This window comes from Triturus cristatus, chromosome 4_2 (genome assembly GCF_964204655.1).
Source record: "Triturus cristatus chromosome 4_2, aTriCri1.1, whole genome shotgun sequence".
NCBI lineage: Eukaryota > Metazoa > Chordata > Amphibia > Caudata > Salamandridae > Triturus > Triturus cristatus.
Genome location: NC_140586.1, coordinates 706,278,047 through 706,298,821, shown reverse-complemented (window position 1 = coordinate 706,298,821; position 20,775 = coordinate 706,278,047). Strand labels below are relative to the sequence as shown.

General features: G+C 44.2%; 2 protein-coding genes across 6 annotated transcripts in view; one reads left to right on the top strand and one right to left on the bottom strand.

The window, feature by feature from the left end:
* CYB5RL (cytochrome b5 reductase like) overlaps window positions 1-12,431 on the bottom strand; it is a 160,350-nt gene extending 147,919 nt beyond the window's left edge. For 3 of the 5 annotated variants that reach the window (XM_085602566.1, XM_085602570.1, XM_085602569.1), the window contains exon 1: window positions 12,315-12,424. The gene's annotated coding sequence lies outside the window, so the exon portion shown is untranslated. Of the gene's footprint in view, window positions 1-4,629; window positions 4,761-12,314 lie in introns of those variants that run through there. The other 2 variants (XM_085602567.1, XM_085602568.1) reach the window with 2 other exon arrangements.
* Window positions 12,432-12,968: 537 nt separating this feature from the next.
* The window catches only part of MRPL37 (mitochondrial ribosomal protein L37), a 102,964-nt gene continuing 95,157 nt past the window's right edge, over window positions 12,969-20,775 (top strand). Inside the window, exon 1 of the mRNA XM_085602564.1 lies at window positions 12,969-13,359. Coding sequence (XP_085458690.1) covers window positions 13,050-13,359 — 310 coding nt within the window. The 5' untranslated portion in view covers window positions 12,969-13,049. The remainder of the gene's footprint in view (window positions 13,360-20,775) is intronic.

The window sequence follows — 20,775 nt, the reverse complement described above, 5'->3', positions numbered from 1 at the left end:
ACAGTGAACGAGCAGGGCATTTGTTAGCCGCAAGAATTAAAGAGAGGGTGACCGTTAACCGCATTAAGAATATCCAAGATCCTGATATCGGTCTGGTATCCGGGGAAGGGCCCATTGCGCTTGCCTTTCAGAAGTTTTATCAGCATCTGTACAGCGAAGACATCAGGGATAATGACATACTACAGGAGGAAATATATGAGTATTTGAGGGGGATAGGTGTGGATTCATTAACATCGGAAGATCGTGATCTACTAGATGCTGAGATCAGTTGGGATGAGGTTCAACAAGCTATAGATTCTATCCCGGGGGGAAAAGCTACGGGACCTGATAATTTACCAGGTGAATTCTACAAAATATTTCGGTTGCAACTCACCCCGGTTATGCTGGCATTATTCAGAACAGTGCAGAAGGGAGAAGTCTCCCCCGAATCATGGCAGAAGGCTCGGATTATCACCTTTTTAAAGAAAGATAAAAATCCAACAGATATGGGATCATATCGCCCAATCACGTTAATTAACAGTGACACTAAAATTTATGCCAAGGTTTTAGCAAGGAGATTTTCTGGGGTGATTAAGAGGTTGGTATCGGTGTACCAACATAATTTTGTCCCAGGACGGGAAACCATTAATCATATTCGGCGCACAATTGCCTTGTTTGATTTTACTAGGGTCTCAGGGGACCCTATGGCCTTAATTCTGCTTGACGCGGAGAAGGCCTTTGATAGGGTCTCCTGGCCTTTTTTATGGGCGGTTTTGAGGCACTATGGGTTTGGAGAAGGATTCATTACAGCAATAAAGATCATGTATAGACGACCAATGGCGCAAATTTCAATTATGGGGATTCAGTCAGGAACTATTAATATCTCAAGAGGTACGCGACAGGGCTGCCCTTGTTCTCCCTTATTATTTGCCATTTATATAGACCCTTTAATTAAAAAATTTCTTTTGAACAATTTGATTAGCCCAGTGAGATCTAAGGGTGGTGAAACTAAAATATTAGGCTATGCAGATGACCTTGCCATTTTAACTGATTCTCCGGAACGTGCACTGTTAGAAGTACAAAACTTGACACTTCAATTCGGAAGACTATGTCAGGTTATCATTTGAATGAGGCAAAAACCCAAATTATTTGTAATGATAAGATTTTAATTTCTGATCCTATGGTTATTGATAAAGCAAAATATTTAGGAATACTTATAAGTGCAAACTCCGAAGAAACTGTTGAGATTAATGTCAAGCCACTGTTATACAAAATTGAAAAAGATGCTCGGAGGATGAATAATCTTCAGTTAACTCTTATGGGGAGATGTAATGTTGTAAAAATGCTTTTTTTACCAAAGATTTTATATCTCTTCAGAGCTATCCCTTTATTGTTTGATGTATTATGGTTCAAAAAAATAGAGCGCATAGTCTCATGGTTCATTTGGGCAGGGAAAAGACCTAGACGAGCCTTTAAATTTATGACACTTCCAAGGGAAAGGGGGGGGCTGGTCTGTACCCAATTTTCAGATCTATTATTGGGCAATTACTTTGAGGCATATAGCGGAGTTGTTGGATTGTCAAGATTCTGATGACCAGGAAAAATCAATATATAGACTTGTCTATGGAGAAGAAGCATCTGGGGTTTTACTTAGACATATAGATTTTGCATATTTTAAACGTGTGAGGTTTAAGGGTCTCTTTGCCGCCTTTAAAATTTGGACCTTTATCCGGAAATTATTCAATATAGGAAGATTACATATATATACACCATTCAACAGAAATGCCCTTCTCCCTCCAATTTTTGCAGATGGGTATTCTAGAGAATGGAATGCCCGAGGAGTCATTAGGTTAGGGGACTTAGTCTCGGATAATGGGGTCAGGACCTTTGGCTATTTAAAACAGAAATGTAATCTCAATAATCAACATTTCTTTAAGTTTTTACAGATTCGGGATTTTCTTTCTCGCAAAACTGTTAGCTGGAGTACAATACCTTTAGTTGAAGCTATTAAAAGTGGGCATTCTACGATATCCTCAATTTATATATTGATAAATGAAAGAAGGAAAGATGATCTAGATAAACATTTTAATAGATGGCAAGTTGGATTAAATGCCAGGCAGGAAGTTTGTGAAGAGTCTTTACGGCTCAGTCACACTGCCACGCTATCCGCAAATCTCCAGGTTCAATGTTTTAAAACTTGGCACAATTTGTATATAACCCCAAAGCGTATACATCAATGGGGGGGGAGTACGGGAGTTAATTGTCCCAGATGCGGGGAGATTGCGGTTGATAGTATTCATATGTTTTCCTCTTGCCCTAATTTAATTCCTTTATTAGATAAAATCAAACAATGGTTAGAAATGTTGTTTATTCGCCCGCTTCAGCTCTCATCTTCAGCAGTTATATTGGGGGTAGTGGATGCCAATATGACACTCTCCGAACAAAAGTTATTTTTTATAGCCATGGCTACGCTGAGATTATGTATAGCTACTGTTTGATTAGACACTGCCCCCCCGACAGATCATGAGTGGTTAAGCAAATTTATTAATGTTGGGAAATGGGAGCTGTTGATCTTTAGAAAAAGAAGTCCCAGGGCTCGAAGAAATGGCCAATAATATGGGCACCAGTAATCAATTGGCTGAATCGATAAATTAGTGTTCTTGAATCAGCTAAAAATATTAATGTATATATATTGCATATATTGCGTTATTTTTTATTTTTTTTGTTTCTGTTCTTTTTTGTTGTTTTATTTTCTCTTTGGAAGATAATTGGTTTTTCTAATGGAGTTTTTTAAGTTTATCTCCTCTATGTAACTACCTTGGGGTTGCTGGGTGGGGCTCTTGGAGGGTGGGTTGGGAGGGTCGTTGATAATTGTTAAAACTGAGAGTCATGATACAGATTTATTCTGTGTTAGGTTGTTTTGTTTTGTTTTGTTTTGTTGTTGTATATATCTGTCTGTAATGCTATTTTTTGGATGATTTCTGTATCATGTTACTCTTAAATAAAAAAAATTAAAAAAAATAAAAAAAGTAAATCAGACTCTTTCTTTGTGTATTTGTTCCATAATGAACCGTACATTATGGGAGAAATACCATATTTGATATACATCTCTCTAGTAGGGGTCCCTTCCGGAGGAGCCGGCTGAATTTGCTCTAAACTATTATTGATACCACCAGAACCGCAACACCACTTACGGAGTGTGCTGAGAACAAGCATGTTTTTCCAAGTATATGTAAAATATTACTACTCCAAATAAATATTCCAAAAAGGAGATAAAATCTCCACATTACCTGCCTTCACTGTTTGCAAAAAATGAACAAACCAAACCAAAATCTTGGCCAAGCAAATCAAGAGTGCCGCTTCAGCGACCTTACCAAACAGAAGTCTCTAACTCCCACCTGTCGATCTCTGGTCGACCTAATGGTCACTGCAGAAATACACCAAAGAAAACCCCAGTCGAGACCGGCCACCACCCGGAGGGTCAAATCGGGAAAACCAGAAAAGTCACTTCGGTCTGCAAAGACAAGAGTCTCCTCATGCAGGGCGCCTCCTCAGTAATATTTCAATCCTCCGTCAAGACCACTCCTTTGGACGGCTGCGTCTCCGATGGGGCCCCACGTACTGGGTTCCAACTGTGGAAATGTGCCTAAAAGTGAGCACCCTCTTGTCCACAGGTCCAAAGACTAACAAAAGAGCCAAGGAAGAAAGTGCTACACAGAATACTTAAAGGACAGTGGTGTGAGCAGGGCTGGGGTCTGCATGACAGCCATTCTCACAGAGGTAAAGGGACATCACCTGAAGTCTGCACTTTCTGCTGCCTATGTGTGGAAATGTACCTAAAAGTGAACACACTGGTGCAGGGTCACCCTCTTGTCCACGGGTCCAAAGACTAACAAAAGAGATCGGCACTGGAGTTGGAATAAAATAACAAGTTTATTAATCACTCATGAGTGGGACCACGTCCACACAACACTCTCAAGTCCTGCAGGAGGTAGTACACTGAATTCACAAACCATCGTCCCTTTTATACCGGTTTTCTGCAATGTAAGCATGTGTACAGAAATGGAAAGGACAAGTTTTAGAAATAGCTATCAGCAAACAAGGGCAGATGAATAACCACTTTGTCAGCAAAGTGGGAGGGGGAGCAGGAATGCTTATAGCAACAGTAAATGGTCGACAGTTAACATCTAAGACCAGGTGCAATAGCAGCTACAAACCCCCAGCACGTACATTGCTTTAGCTGAGTCAGGAATCAACTAAAATAGATAATACAAGCAGAGTGAAAAGACAAGCAGCAGAGGAAAGAAGAATTACGAAGGAAACGAAATGGACACCACAGCAAAAATGACTGTCGCTTATGCTAGTAAATTATTACACGTTTCCACATATGGGTCTGTCTAGGTCCTAGAAGCCTGCCTGCTAAGAGAGGGAAGGAGTGTGCCTGGTCCTGCAGGAGACTGTCCAGGAAGAGGAGGAGGAGGACACTGTGTTCTTGAAGTGAGGAACAACCAGAGAATTACATTTGTGTGAAGCGTGGCGTGAACCATGTTAGAACGGGCCCCCTGGTCCCCCCAAATACTTCTTGCTGTGAACTGTGCCAAAATTTTAAACTGAAAAGCAATATGGTATTATTGGCATCCTACCACTTACCCCAGAGACTGGTGCTGCTGCCAATGTTGGAGTCTGAGATCATCATGGCCCCCGAAGCAGAAGCTCTACTCTGCAGACACCCACCTTCTGATGATGGACCTGGAGGTCAGGCTTGCCCTTTCAAACAGTCTGGAAGGCCGATACTGCCAAAGACGAGTAACACGAGTTGAGATTGTTAGGTTTAACCCGCCCAGCGATCAAGCACTGAGTGAAGCCATGTCCCCCGCAGTACAAGAGCTGCCACCGCAAGTGCTGGACAGCTGAATGCACCCATCCCGTTCCTAGTGGCGCAGGGAAACTTTAAGGGGGCCCCTGTAAGGGATGGTGAGTGAGCCCTTGGCAATACCCATACACTCGAGCTGACAAGCTGAGGGGACCCCCCTTTATGGACAGAAAACTGCCCCCCACACATCGCGGGGGCTGCAGGGTTGTCCGTTACTCCCCTGCCCGCCCCGCCAGAAGTTGGACCTACGGTAATGCATTAAACTAAAGACAATTTCTGCCATCTGAACTTAAGAGTTTTATTGGGTGAACTTGGACTGATGAAAATGAACAGAACTAATATCACATTAAAAATGTGGGATACTTTTGAGTGAATTGCGCCTGTGTCTAATTCACGCCAATACTAAGCTATACACCTGTAATTATAGCCACTAAGAAACGCTTGCAGCAGGTGGGAGGGTACCAAAGGAGGATAGTGCTTCACTGAAATCGCAAACACGATAAAACCTTGAACACAAATCACATAGAAAGTATTCAATTCAAACCACTATCAAATGTAAAAGGTAGAGATAAGACAGTGATAACTTGGAGTGATCCAAAGAACCAAAGGAAATGACGGACGGAGTGTTGAACATTGCAAGCACTCACCCCCAGTCAACTGATCTGGGTTTAATCCATCACCGTTCTTTAGCCCACTCTGCCACCCCAGTTCAGACATGGCCATATGCAAATCAGTCTGACCCTGTGCCTCATGGGAACAGTCCAGCCCGAACTGCCAAGCCATGTCTTCCCTGGACCGGAAACAAGCTTCCTAGGACCGGTTTCTGGCATTTCAGCCGTCTTCAGCCAGGCTTGCTTGAATCCAGTGGCAAAGTGAGCAAGGGACTCACGTCTGAGCATACCCTGCCAACTTATGGCGAACAAAGCAAAAACCAAAGGAAATGACGGACGGAGTGTTGAACATTGCAAGCACTCACCCCCAGTCAACTGATCTGGGTTTAATCCATCACCGTTCTTTAGCCCACTCTGCCACCCCAGTTCAGACATGGCCATATGCAAATCAGTCTGACCCTGTGCCTCATGGGAACAGTCCAGCCCGAACTGCCAAGCCATGTCTTCCCTGGACCGGAAACAAGCTTCCTAGGACCGGTTTCTGGCATTTCAGCCGTCTTCAGCCAGGCTTGCTTGAATCCAGTGGCAAAGTGAGCAAGGGACTCACGTCTGAGCATACCCTGCCAACTTATGGCGAACAAAGCAAAAACCAAAGGAAATGACGGACGGAGTGTTGAACATTGCAAGCACTCACCCCCAGTCAACTGATCTGGGTTTAATCCATCACCGTTCTTTAGCCCACTCTGCCACCCCAGTTCAGACATGGCCATATGCAAATCAGTCTGACCCTGTGCCTCATGGGAACAGTCCAGCCCGAACTGCCAAGCCATGTCTTCCCTGGACCGGAAACAAGCTTCCTAGGACCGGTTTCTGGCATTTCAGCCGTCTTCAGCCAGGCTTGCTTGAATCCAGTGGCAAAGTGAGCAAGGGACTCACGTCTGAGCATACCCTGCCAACTTATGGCGAACAAAGCAAAAACCAAAGGAAATGACGGACGGAGTGTTGAACATTGCAAGCACTCACCCCCCCCAGTCAACTGATCTGGGTTTAATCCATCACCGTTCTTTAGCCCACTCTGCCACCCCAGTTCAGACATGGCCATATGCAAATCAGTCTGACCCTGTGCCTCATGGGAACAGTCCAGCCCGAACTGCCAAGCCATGTCTTCCCTGGACCGGAAACAAGCTTCCTAGGACCGGTTTCTGGCATTTCAGCCGTCTTCAGCCAGGCTTGCTTGAATCCAGTGGCAAAGTGAGCAAGGGACTCACGTCTGAGCATACCCTGCCAACTTATGGCGAACAAAGCAAAAACCAAAGGAAATGACGGACGGAGTGTTGAACATTGCAAGCACTCACCCCCAGTCAACTGATCTGGGTTTAATCCATCACCGTTCTTTAGCCCACTCTGCCACCCCAGTTCAGACATGGGGGTGAGTGTTTGCAATGTTCAACACTCCGTCCATCATTTCCTTTGGTTTTTGCTTTGTTCGCCATAAGTTGGCAGGGTATGCTCAGACGTGAGTCCCTTGCTCACTTTGCCACTGGATTCAAGCAAGCCTGGCTGAAGACGGCTGAAATGCCAGAAACCGGTCCTAGGAAGCTTGTTTCCGGTCCAGGGAAGACATGGCTTGGCAGTTCGGGCTGGACTGTTCCCATGAGGCACAGGGTCAGACTGATTTGCATATGGCCATGTCTGAACTGGGGTGGCAGAGTGGGCTAAAGAACAGTGATGGATTAAACCCAGATCAATTGACTGGGGGTGAGTGTTTGCAATGTTCAACACTCCGTCCATCATTTCCTTTGGTTTTTGCTGTGATCCAAAGAACGCCAAAGAATTCTGGCAGCATAGAGAAGAGTTGGGGAATTGAAATCAGATTAATTGAACCTGAAAGATACCCAGGACTGTTATGCCCGATGGCAGAGTCAAGAGCACAATCCAATAGTGGCCTACTTCGAGGGGCGGTTGGTCGTACTACCAGCACCAAGGAGGGATGGACCAACTTACCTATCCTATCATCCATCAAGGTCTACCCGGAGCAACCAATCCGATTCGGAAAGTGCTACCTTTAACATCAAGTTCCAATGAAGCATGAAAATGCAATTTGAAAGTGGCCTCGTGGAACATAAACAGACTAGGCAGCAAAACAGAGGATGCAGATTTAACAGCATTCCTAAAACAATTTGATATTTTATTACTCCAACAGACATGGTCAACAACATCGGTTCAGATAAACGGCTTCAAAGAATTCCAACAACATGCCATCAAAAGAGGTTCGCTTGGCAGGGCAGCTGGTGGATTATCCATCTACCTGAACACTAGCATACCGTGGACGTATGCTCCAATTGGTTCAGGACAGACATGGATTCAGTGTATTAAAATCGAACTACCACCAGCCCCCAGTCGAGGATCGCAGGATTATACGGTCTTTGGTAATTTGCAATACCTACATTCACCCAGATTCTAAGAAGAAACCAGAGAAAATCGCGATTCTCAAAGCATTGGTTAAAACTTTGCAATCCTCCTTTCCACAGGTAGGATTGGTAGTATCAGGCGACTTTATTATGCTCCTATTACAAGTAGACCACACACTCAACTTTCAACAAAACAAACTGAAAGGAAAAATAATTCCACCATTGATAACACATTTCCGAAAAAAGGATAGACAAGGCCAGCAGTGCGCCTTAAATTTTGCTGAAATCGGCATGATCATTTTGAATGGTCGCTTCTCACAAGACCAGCCCGCAGCTATGACAAGAACAGCTAAACAGACCCAATCAGTCCTAGATTACACCATAGTGGACTTGGAAGTACTCCAAAGGATCGGCAGCTACCAAATAATACATAAATTGGAGAGCGATCATAGTCTGCAATCAATTGTTCTTACCATTCAATATGTAAGGGCTCTAGCTACCAACGATCTGATGAAATTTCCCAGCCCTTATAACCTAAAACGACTCGCATGGAACGGAAAGAATGTTGAAGAAATTATGACCTATGTAAAAAAGGTCAAGGAAATAAGTGCAGACAAAAGCCCGGTAGACCTTCGGGGTAATTGGGAAAAGACGATTATAAGCTTAACAGATAAATTCGGTGCCCAAAATAAAAGTAATAGAAGAAACCCAACGACAGCATTCCCGGTACATCTTGGCTCGATAGCGAGTAAAAAGAGGATTTTAAATCAGGATATTAGAAAGATTCAAGGAATAGATCAGATTATTGGAAAAGACCAACAGCAACAAATCTACAAACTAAGGCAAAAATATAAAAAAGAGGTTTGGATAGCAAAGAAAAATCAACAAACAGAAATTTGGCAAAAGTTACTGGAAACAAGCAAATTAAATAACAATAGGAAATTTTGGGCTGAAATTAATAAAATAGCAAACGGAGCCTTCCACGAACACAAGGCAAATATATTAGAGGCAGACTGGATACATCCCTTAGAGCAAAATCAAGGGAACAATTGTAACCATCAAGTGCTGAAATCAGATAACACTACTCATCACCAACATAAAGGGGAAGATCCTAAACAAAACTTTGGTGAAAATTGGATCAGACCACATCAAGTACAAATGGTTATAAAAAAGCTGAGGTCTACTGGCGCTCCTGGCCCTAACGGCCTGCCAAACGGGCTCTTTAAACACGACCAATTGTTTTGGGCAGAATACCTCACCCCATTTTTCAATCATGCTTTTCAAACAGGAAATATACCATCATCTTGGAGAGGGAGCATTTTGCATCCAATTTTTAAGGCAGGAGCCAGATCGGACCCGGCGAATTATAGGTTGATCACTCTCATAGATGTAGACGCTAAAATATACGCCTCAAACCTCCTGATAGCACTGGAAGAATGGGTCTCCACGAATAAGATCCTCCCAATCACACAGACTGGTTTCAGGCTGAGAACAAACACGTTGTGCAATCTGTTCGCCTTAAAACTTCTGGTAGAAAAAGCAATGGATAAATCTACAAAATTGTACACCTGTTTCGTTGATTTAAAATCAGCATTTGACACAGTACCCAGGGAGATCCTATGGCAAAAGATGCCAAACTGGGGCATTCCATCAAAGCTATTACATGCCATTATCAACCTACATACATCGACATGGGTCAAGATAAAATTAGGGAATGGTGAAAGAACAACAGCAAAAATCCCAACCCATATTGGCCTAAAGCAGGGATGTGTACTGGCGCCTACTCTTTTTAACATTTTCATAGCAGACCTGGAGAAGAGTATATCGGAAATTCAGAGTGATCCCCCAAAGCTAGCACACCGCAAAATAAGCAGCATGCAGTACGCAGATGACATCATTTTATGCAGCCAGACCCCAATGGGCCTACAGCGTTACATCACAAGGTTGCACGAATACACCAGGGAGCTTGGCTTGCTCATCAATTACAAAAAAAACGAAGGTCATCTGTTTCGCATCACGCTCAGGGAGGCAAAAATTCAAATGGCATGTGGCAGGTAACATCATAGAGCAAAGCGCCACAAACAAGTACTTAGGAGTAGTGGTAGACTCAAGGTTGACTTTAAAAGACCATTTATTGTACAGAAAAGCCCAGGTCAACAAACTACGTTTTGCTCTAAATTTATTAAAAACAAAATTGAAATGTCCATCCAACCTATATTTGCTAAAAGTAATCACAGCCAAATTTCTCCCTACCCTCACGTACGCCTCGGAATTATTTAGAGGTCAAGACGCAAATTTCTTGAATGTTCAACAGTCAGAGTTATTCAAATATATTTTTCAGATCCCAAAGTTTGTATCACAAGCACAAGTACGTCTGGAATTTGGGTTACAAAATCAGCACCCAGCAAGACAAGCAGCAATATAAAAAATGTGCTGGAAATTAAAAGCAGCACAAGAGGATTCGTTGATGGGGTACTGTTGGCGTGAAATAAAGAACCAAACTAAAGGAAATAACGCCTGGAAAACAGCTCTAGAAGAAGCATTGATATATCTCAAAATGAAAGAAGCATGGAACACCAATCACACCTTTGCAATTTTTTTAAAAATAGCTAATAATGCGGCAAAACAAATAGCCTGGATTACAGATAAAGCCGCGTTAGCAAAGAAAAACCATGGCTGGATGGTATTAGCTTCATATGAGAAATGTACCCCTCAACCATATCTAGTCAATCCCATTACAACAGCTACCCAACCACTGCTACAACGAATTCGGATGGGTGATTTTATTTGAAAGGATCAGGTTCCAGCATGGAAACAAACATGGCCAACATCACTCTGCAGACTATGCGGTCAAGCAGACGAAACTCTGAGTCATTTATTGTGTATTTGTCCTTCGCTGAATAATTTGAGACGTTTTTATTTATTATATGCATTCCGTAGATACCAAATTAGATCATGTCGGCCAGCAGTCATGTTAGCATTGAATAGCAACATGCTACAGGTAGCATGCAGGGCCTCCAGATTTTTGCAGAAAGTCAGTTTCTTAATACAGAAAATTGAAAAATAGCATATGGCAACAGCATTTTTTTTAAATAAAATGATGAGGCGCAAATAATAGTTTAGAATTCAAAGATAAATCTTTTTTTTAACATGCCTGTATAATACGCCTGTGTATTTTTTATTGTTTTATATGTGAATTGGAAGATGTCGGCTCAAAAAATTGTAAAGGTTTTAATTAACTATATACAATAAATGTATTACTTACTTACCCTGTACCTGGGAAGCCTAATTGTGCTGTGTAGCATTTTATGTTGCTATATGATTAAAGTAGTTTTGTTGGACAACATGGTGTTGTGTCCATTGGGTGAGCATTGACTTCCAAGCTCTTATTCCCACACTACCTCCCTGAAAAACTTTTACCTGCTCACCTTTGCTACCTTGAGAGTCATGTGTGGAAAGGGTGCATTTGACGCAATCTGCAGGATCCTAGTAGAGAGGCTACTGGACACCAGTGGCTAAGAACCTCAATCACGGTGAGGGCCCAAGAGTCCCTGTCTGCTCTCGGACCCCCTAAAAGTAAACATGCCACTACACCTAATTGAGGTGTGGGACTCCCGATTTTTGAAGCTGAAAATGACTTTATTATAGATGTCTCCCCTTGAAATTGCCTCTTCTTTAATAGAAGTTAACAGGAGAAATACATACTCCTAGTTATGTATTCTAAAATTTCCCACTTTCTTCTTTGAAAATGTTGGCATGCATGCCAAAGGCTGTTGACAATTGGAGCCAAACAGTGTAGGATCTGCAAGTTCCACTTCCAGTTCCAACTGTCTTCAGAACAAAAAGTTCAGCTTAAACAAAGCATTACCTGCACAGTACAACAGCAGATACAAGGTTGGTGGAAGTAGACCTTGATACCCTGTTCTTAGACTAGCTGAGGGATCTATGTTTGGAGAGAGGAAGAGGGGCTCCCAGGAAAAAAGGAGATCACGATGGGTTTTGTTAGAGGAAATTGGTGGTGGGGAGGAAACTGTGATGGGCTCTGTGAAAGGTACTAAGATAGGAATCCAAGTGCTGTGTTGTCACGTCTGGAAGTTGGTTAAAGACCTTCCTTCCATAAACACTTCAGGGAATTTGCATGTGTTTTACAGTCAGTTCTAAACCATTACATGACACAAAGAGACTTTTTTTAAAACGTATCTAATTGCGTGGACATACAGCTTTTTTCTACCTTTAATACTGTGTGACTCAAACTGTTACACATATTCTATTGAATACCACACATATGGCCACTGAAAGCACAGAATTGTCACATAAGCAAAGTCTCCTTTCGTTGTAACGTCTCTAATTTTCATCAGAACAAAGGATCCCTAACAACGCTGCCTACATCAAGTAGGTACACACACTACATCAAGAGTCATATCGCAGCAGCAACTGTACCTCCATCGAAGCAGGATAAGATACAGCAGTATAAAATAAGGTGGGAATGGGATAGAAGTGGAAATAGGTGACAGCAGAAACGAAATCCGTACACCCTATCGAAATTGCCGGCCATACTAACAAAACTGACTTATATCGCCACGTTAACGCATCATGTACTGAAAGGGAACAAGATCAAATAAGTTTATTAATAAAAGTGCACATAAATGTTTTCAGGACAATGTAATCGGTTTAGTAATATGAAAAAAACAATCGAGAGGTTGGTTTTAACAGCGTCATAGAGAATTTTAAATAAAGTGCACATTCCTAAAATTTTAATCTGTGATCTTAGTGCCATCGGAGGATAAGGCGGCTTCATACTCAATGTAGAGTGAGGTTTATAATATACTAAGAGGGAAATGTTCTTCTGCAGAAGCAAAACGCAAAGTTACTATTATCCTTCGAAAATACTTGAGATTATATGGAAAGCCTACTTGCTGTTTTACAAACATTAATTGTAAATGCAGTCTCAATAAATCCATTACTTAATGTGCTTGATACAGTCTCCGAAGCATCTTGAACCAATAGAACTATTCACACCACTCTAAGATGGCCGCCACATAATTACAGTTAGAATGTCCTTTATTGCTCTTGCTGACAGCGTTGTCTCTAATCTCTTTTGCCCCACCTTCGACACAAAACATGGCGGCGCCCATGCAGTGACATTTTACTGAGGGTAATTGAACTCATAAAAAAATGGAAGGTACGTTGGCGAAGTTGTATATCAACCGGTGGGCGACAGCTAAGAAAGTACTAGAGCCAGTTCGCGCCGGCAAAGGTGCCCCCATACCCCGAAAGAAAAAGGAATATGACATCCCCGGCCTGGAACCCATCACCTACGCTGACAGGATGCACTTCATGCCTGGACTGGCAAAGCCCAAGCACATCAAATGGGACAAGGGCTGGCACGACCCTCACCATTACCTGGGGCCTCGGCTGGAAAACATGCCTCTGTATAAGACTCGACCATGCTATATCTTCCACCAAAAGACTAAAGTGTTAGAAGGTGAGAGGACGGACAGCTAATACTTGCAGGGGTGAATGGAGAGAGAACGTAAAAAACATCTGAAGAATCTAGTTATAAGGTGGCGCGAGTAACACTTTTTTTTTACGTAAGCACTATCCAAACTACATTGTTGCCTCGTATTATAAGTTCCAAAATAGGCAGCATTATCAGTGACATCACAGGAAATTAGATTATGTTATCTATGGTCCACGACAATATTACAAACAGTACAATTAAAAACAAATCACATTGCAGGAATGATATAAGTAAGTAAAATCTATTAAAATTGCCATTAAAAATGTATACATTAAAGTGCCATCGTGGTATCAACAATTTAGAGAACTTCCCAATAGTTTTGCTAAATAACAAATCATTCTATTACCATTCCATTACGCTGTCCGTGATGTGTTTTACAATATAAATCGTTAACTCTACCTGTACTGTTTTTTTTTCCTTTGAACGAATTAAACCCTAAAAACAGTCCCACATATACATATGAACCATTTTATAGTGCTTTTCAAAAACATCCACTAACTTGGGTATGAGAAAAATGTGAACGTTATCTATTTTTATTTACACACCTCTTTGCGAAATTTGTGTCCATATTTGGCTGGCAGGTTTTCACTTCAGTTGTGCAGCTCTTGTAGATATGTCTTAAAAACGGTTTGAAGCCGTTTGTTCTGCACATCTTTTGCAAAGCTTTCTGTTTCCAGTCGGACAAGTTGCTAGAATTCAGTTGGCTACCTAGTCATTTTCTATCATTCACCTTCTTTTCCTCAAATCCCCCTTTGAACATATTTAGGCGTTTATTACAAGTTGCAGAGTGCAAGGATAATAAATGCTAGATCTGGAATCACAATTTCTGCCTAATAATTTCCCCCCTGGAACTGCAAGCCATTGTCTCCATAATTAGGACTAACCATGTGTACCTGGTATGACCATGTCCAAATCGGGTTGGCTGTCTTTGATTCTGGGGACACTTCTGCTCCCATTTACCACCCAACTACTCTGAACAGGTGAAAATTGGGAGCAGAGGATGGGGCAGTGGCGGGAGGGATGAGGGCAGGATATTGTCTGTTTAGTCACTCTATTTTGTAGGAGGGGGGGGGGGGGGGGGTCAGGCAGTGCTTATGCCTGCAATCCCTGTCTGGACCTACACACAATTTCCCTGCTTGGCTTTTCCTGCTGGTAAAATCAGGCCTGGTGTGCCTACATCGAGTAATCTGGGAACACCAGTACAATTGTGACTGGCCATAGAGGTATCTCACCTAGCGATACAGCTCCGGCTGCCTTGTGATAATAGTTATTCACTACTGCTGTCCTTATCTTCCACTGTCCACACATCTTTCACCTCCTCTTCCTCCATAAACAATTTCACTTCCTGTTTTCCTACCATCCTGCTCTTGGTCCTTCATCTCCCCTCATCTTCTTTTCCTCAACCTTCTTTCTTCAGTTACCGGACTTTTCAACTGAGACATTAATCTAATACTCCTCCCATCTGCTCTACCATTCATCGTCTTTCTCCACCTCATTTGAGTGATTCCATTCTCCACTGAGCCAGTACACAATCCTACCCCACCTTTTGGCCCTTGACTTATGCACCTAAACCACCTCTCTTCCCTTTTTCTTCCTTTGTTTGTTTTCTATTGGCCCACATTCCTGCATCCAATGCCTAGTATGTCCAATCACCCTATCCTTCACCCCTCAACCATACCGGATACCTTTCTCCTCCCTTCACTTTCCTCTCCCTGCTAACTTGTTCCTTTAGCCATTTTCATGCATGCTCCTTTTCACTTCATTTCGTTTTATTCATCCTCTTCATTGCACTTTTCTTCTGTCCTGTTTCTTCTTGAGTTTCCTTCAGTTTTTTTCTCTAAATTTATCCTGGACTACTCCGATTTTTTTTGCTCCCTCACTCTCAAGTTAGTAATTCCTCTTCATGTTCTCCTTTTCTCTCTGTAATGCCATCTCCTTCATATCACTTCAGTGTTCCCATCCCTTCTGATTCTTCCTGTTGTTATTTTCCCTCTTCACTTCCTCAGCCAACGTTGTCAATTGGCATCTTGTTTTTCATAAGTTCCAATCCCATCATGACAGATTCAGATCCTCTGTAATACATTGAGTATCTTTATAGAGGGTAATGGTAACATATTAATTATAGCACTATAAAACATTACAACTGTGATTGCAAGCATCCTGAAATAAATTGTTTAATATACTATTACCCTTCATCGGTCACTTTCTTTCTTACTTCCCTCAAATCTTCCTCTACGGTCCTACTACTTATCCTCACCTTTTTCCTACTTTATTCCTTTAAAAAAAATGTTACTTTGTTTTCATTGTATGTTAACCATAAAGGCACTGTTCGTCGTTGACATGTACAAGTACATTAATAGGCAGTATATTTCACCTCCTCTTTTTATCTATGACAGATGTTTGTTATACGCTCTATGGAGTTTACCAAATGCACTTAATTGAAAATCCTTTTTAAGTAGATTAATTCAAATGGACACACCCTGTGTTATATTCATGTGCCCTTCCGTAATGGGTGTTGAGCATAAGTGGTTTTGCTGTGGCAAGGACCCCGGGCTATCCGCCAGCCTGAGGAGGTAGTCTCGCAAGGGCTGACAAATGTCGCGGGGTCTGGATGCTATTGGTTGTAGGTTGGCGTATAAATCACAGTTGGTGTTGCAATGAATTAAGCTGTTGATCCACGCCTCAAGTGTGGCAGACTGCCTGCTGCCCCAGTGACTGGCTATCTCCCTCTTAGCCAACATGATAGACTGCTACAAACCAGCACATAGATTGGGGGATATTGTGTACATAGCCCAGTAGAGTGAGAGTGATGTGAGTCATGTGCAATAGCTCTGTGAATATGGCCCGCCAGTACCGTTCTATCTTGTTGCAGGTCCATGTCATGTGTGGGAAATCTGCAAACGGTGAAAGGCACTTGGTGCAAGTGTGGGGCAGAGTGGGATTGATTTTGTGGAGCTTTACTGGGGTTGCATACACCCGCCACAGAAACTTGAAATGGAATAATTTGTGTCTGTGGTGAAGAGATTAACGATAAGTAGTGTTAAGGGGGGGGGAGCTGTCCGGTTCAAGTGGGTAGCTTGGGATCTGGGCTGTTAGCCCTGTAATAGAAACTGATCCATTATTGGGGCCATCTGAAAACGGGTTTCTTCCGTTCCCGAGAACACTTGTCCCCCTGGGAATAGTTCGACCATTTTAGTAAGGGAGTGTTTACTGAGTATTCGTCACACTCGCACCTCCTGTGTGATAGGCAGCCAGGGATTGGCTGCCAGGGGGAGGGCTGATGACTACACTAAGTGACCAGGGTCATTTGGACCAGCCATTTCCAAGCCCAGCTTGTCGTGGATACCGTCTGGATGTCATGAGGGTCTCTTAGTTGTCCCGCTGGCTGCAACGCAGCCAGCAGGGTTGGGTCAGCCAGGTCCGTCTCTGGTGTAGTGTAAGGAATCCGAGCATCGGGGTAGTACCAGTGGTGCGCAAAGCTGCACTGGGCCACCACGTAGTACAGGTGTAAGTTAGGAACGCCACCCCCGCTCATACGGTAGGATCATTATCTCCCAGCTAACCCTGGGCTGTTTGTCACCACAGATTAGGCAGATAAGAGTGTGTTGAAAAATGCGTTGGTAAGCTGGATGGGGATATTGTGAAACATGTACAGAGACCTGGGCAGCACTATCATCTTGATAATGGCGACTCAGCTTGCAAGAGATTGTGGTTGTTTCACCCAGCACTCTATTTGCATGGTTAATTTGTCCAGTGCTGACCTGTAGTTTAGGCGTATTATCTGCTCTGCATCTTTATGAATATGGATACCCAGATATTTAACTGATGTATCACACCACGTCAGTGGAAATTCGCAGTATGTGCCACCTGCCGCTTCGTTCAGGGGAAACATCTCAGACTTGCTCCAATTTATATGTAACCCTGATAATGCGTAATCGGACCACCTCCCGGAGTATAGGTGCCAGTTTTTCCCTGGAGTGCCGCACTTTTAAAATGTCATCTGCTGATAAAGTATTTAAGAGTGGGCCAGTCTTGAATTGTAGCCCCCTGTGGAGGTGCTGCTCCTGTAAGTGGTGTATCAGGGGATCTAATGGGATAATGAACAGGAGAGGCGAGAGCGATCACTCATGCCTCATGTCAGGGGGAAGGGGGCAGTCAGTGTCCCATTCAGGCGGATCCGCGCCATTGGCAGGGTGTAAAGAAGAGTTATAAGTGCTGTGAATCCCGACAACGGTATTCCCATTTTGTGTAGAGTGGCCAGCAGGAACTGCCACTCCATGGAGTCAAGTGCCTTCTCTGCATCCAACAGTGCAGCCACTGCAGGCACCTTGGGACAGATCCTATGTAATACCGCAAAGAGTGTATGTAGGTTCATAGCTGTGGATCTGTGCAGTACAAATCCTGACTGGGCTATTGAGATGACTTGATCAAGTAGGAGGGAGAGCCACATAGCGATCATTTTAGCTAGGATTTTGTTATCGAAATTCAATAGGGAAAGTGGTCAAAATGAGCTGCATAGTTGCGGATCTTTCCATGGTTTGGGAAGCAATATGATTACCGCTTCACGGAGTGTGGATGGTAGTACCCTGCTCTCTAAGGCTTCTTGATAAAGTTTGAGGAGATGAGATGCCAATAAGTGTTTATATTATGTAAAAATGCCAGTGAACCCATCGAGGCCTTGCGCCTTGGTGCCATTCATGGCCTCTATGGCTTGGGTTATTTCCTCAACTGTGAAGGGTTCTCTGAGAAATTGCTGGTGTGCGGAGCTCAGCCACACCATAGCTATTCCTTTCAGGTATTGCACTCTGTCTGCAGCATCATCTGTGCCCCGGGAGGTGTACAGATCAATGTAGTAGGTAAGTATTTCGCTCTGAACATCGAGCATGTCTGTAACGAGAGTTCCATCTCTCGTACGGAGACGAGTTATATAGGGCTGACACATAGGAGATAGTAGTAGCAGTGAAAGTATGCGACCCTACCTCTCTCCCCTATCCCCTGGCCGTTGCATATTTACTTAAAAAGTGCATTTCTCTTTCCGCCGTCTCACGAAATTAAGCCAGCAGAGCAGCGCGGCAGTGCATTGGCATTTGTAGTCCGTGCATCGCCTGTTACTGATCTGTTGCGTCTATTCGCCTCTCAAGCTGGAAAAGCATGCGCCTTAGGTCTCTCAGAATCCTGTAATGTTTAGAGATGCATACCCCCCTCACATACGCCTTAGCAGCCTCCCAAAGCGTGGCCCAAGGGCTCGCCGACCCCCTTATTCAATTCAAAGTACTCCACAATTGCCTCACGTAGCTCCGACCGAAACACTGTCCCCTAGCACCTGTCCTAGGAACCTCCATTGTCTTTGGACCCCCTCCTTTTTTCGGTATATGAAGCTTTAGCAGAACTGGGGAGTGGTCCAATAGCGTTCTGGAGAGGTTTTATATAGCATTGGACCATGGTGTCATGTTGGGGGGAAAGTAGCTAGTAGTCCAGTTGAATCCAAGTGTTATGTTGTGCGGCGTAGTATGTGTAGGCTGACTGGGTGGGATACCATTGGGGCCTGGCATCTGTGTAGGAAGCTGGGTTTCTGTTGCAATAACCCCCCCCCCCCCACGCTTTTTGCCAGACTACTGATGCACTTTGACTTGATGTGCCCATGGTCCCTGCCAATCAGGTTCCCAGGGCCTGTGTTCTTTCCCAAAACTGTACCTTGTACATCCAATTGGCACCTCTCTGGCCACATGTCAGTCCCTTATAAAAGGTACCATGGGTACCAAGGGCACTGTGGCCAGGGAAGGCCTCTAAGGGCGGCAGCACTTATTGTCCCAATATTGTGACACACTGCCATGGCAAGCTGCGTGTTTTGGTGCAGAACAAAGTGAAGAGTCGACATGGCACACATCCCTGTGTGCCATGCCTACAACCCACTGCCCTGGCATAGGTCAGCCACCCCTGTAGCTGGGTGCACTATACCAGTGGTGAAGGTACAGGTGCATGAGCCATGTACCCCTACAGTGTCTAGACTAATTTTTAGACACTGTAAGGCCATTAAGAGTTTATGGTGCTGGGAGTTTGTCATTAAAAACACCACAGCACCATAATGGCTTTACTGAAAATTGGGAAGTTTGGTATCAAACTTCTCAGCACATTATACCCACACTGATGCCATTGTGCTATTTAATGAAAAATACACTCAGAGGGCATCTTAGAGATGTGCCCTGAAAAACGACCAACCTCTGGTGGGATCCCTGAGTGGTACACACCAGGCTGCCACCACGAGACATGTTTCTGGACTCCTGTGGTGGGAGCCTTCGCTCCCTGAGCCCAGAAACAAAGCCTTTCCTGGGCAGAGCTGTGTTCACACCTTCCCCAGGCCAGGAAGAGCCATCAGTGGCGGGGGGAGCTTCAAAGGCCTTGCCGCCTTTGTAATGCGACCCCCAGCCTCTCCTGCTACCAGGAGCAGGCCTCCTTCCTGTCTCCTCTCCTTTTTGGCGGGAAGACAGGCGGGAACAATGAGCACAGCCCAGAAGGTGTGCCCACCTCTGCCAACCCCACTTCTCAGGTGGAGGGGGGGGGGGGGGTGAAGCCCACTCTTCAGTGCCTGCAATCTTGCAGATGGCAGGCAGTCTCCAATCAGGATTAGGGATTGTGCCCACTCCCCCACGTGGGGTGAGCACACAAAGGGTGTAGTCACCCTAATGTCAGTAGCCAATTGGCTATCGACCTCAAGACCCCTAAAACGCCCCCTAAATACAGTGTTTAGGGGGCAGCCCTGAACCTAGAAGGCAGATTTCCGCAACCTAAGAAGGAGGACGAAAGAAGACTCCCAGCAGAGGAGACTGCAGAGAAGAACTGACTTGGCCTTAGCCCTACCGGCCCGTCTGCAGTTTCCAGAGATCCTGCACCAAAAGTCGCCTTGCCCTGCATTCGGCGACCTCCAGAACCCGTGGGAGGACTGACTGCCTTCAACAAAGACCGGATCTCCTGTGAACAGCAGCTCTGTTCAAAGGAAACAGCCAAGAAAGACTCCAAGGCTGCTGACGACAATGAAACCAGACGCCTGGAACCACCACTGCACCCGACGCCTACGGCCGGAATCTGGGTGGCCCACCTGTCCCAGTGCTCCAAAGCCAAGTCCACCATGGGTTGACCCCTCCAGGACTCCCCGACGTCGCCTGTAGCCTCTGCACAGAGACCCCCACCCCCCCACTGCGAGTGATCTGGTTAGGAGAAATCAGATCTCAAAAGACACCCCTGTATCTGCATCCAGCCGCCCTTCGCCCTGGAGAAAAGAACCCGAGGTGCACCTATGTCCTTGAGTCCTCCAACTTACCTGCCCAGCTGTTGGTTCCACCCGGAAGTCTTCCTGACCCGAGCCTGCAACCAAAATCCCAA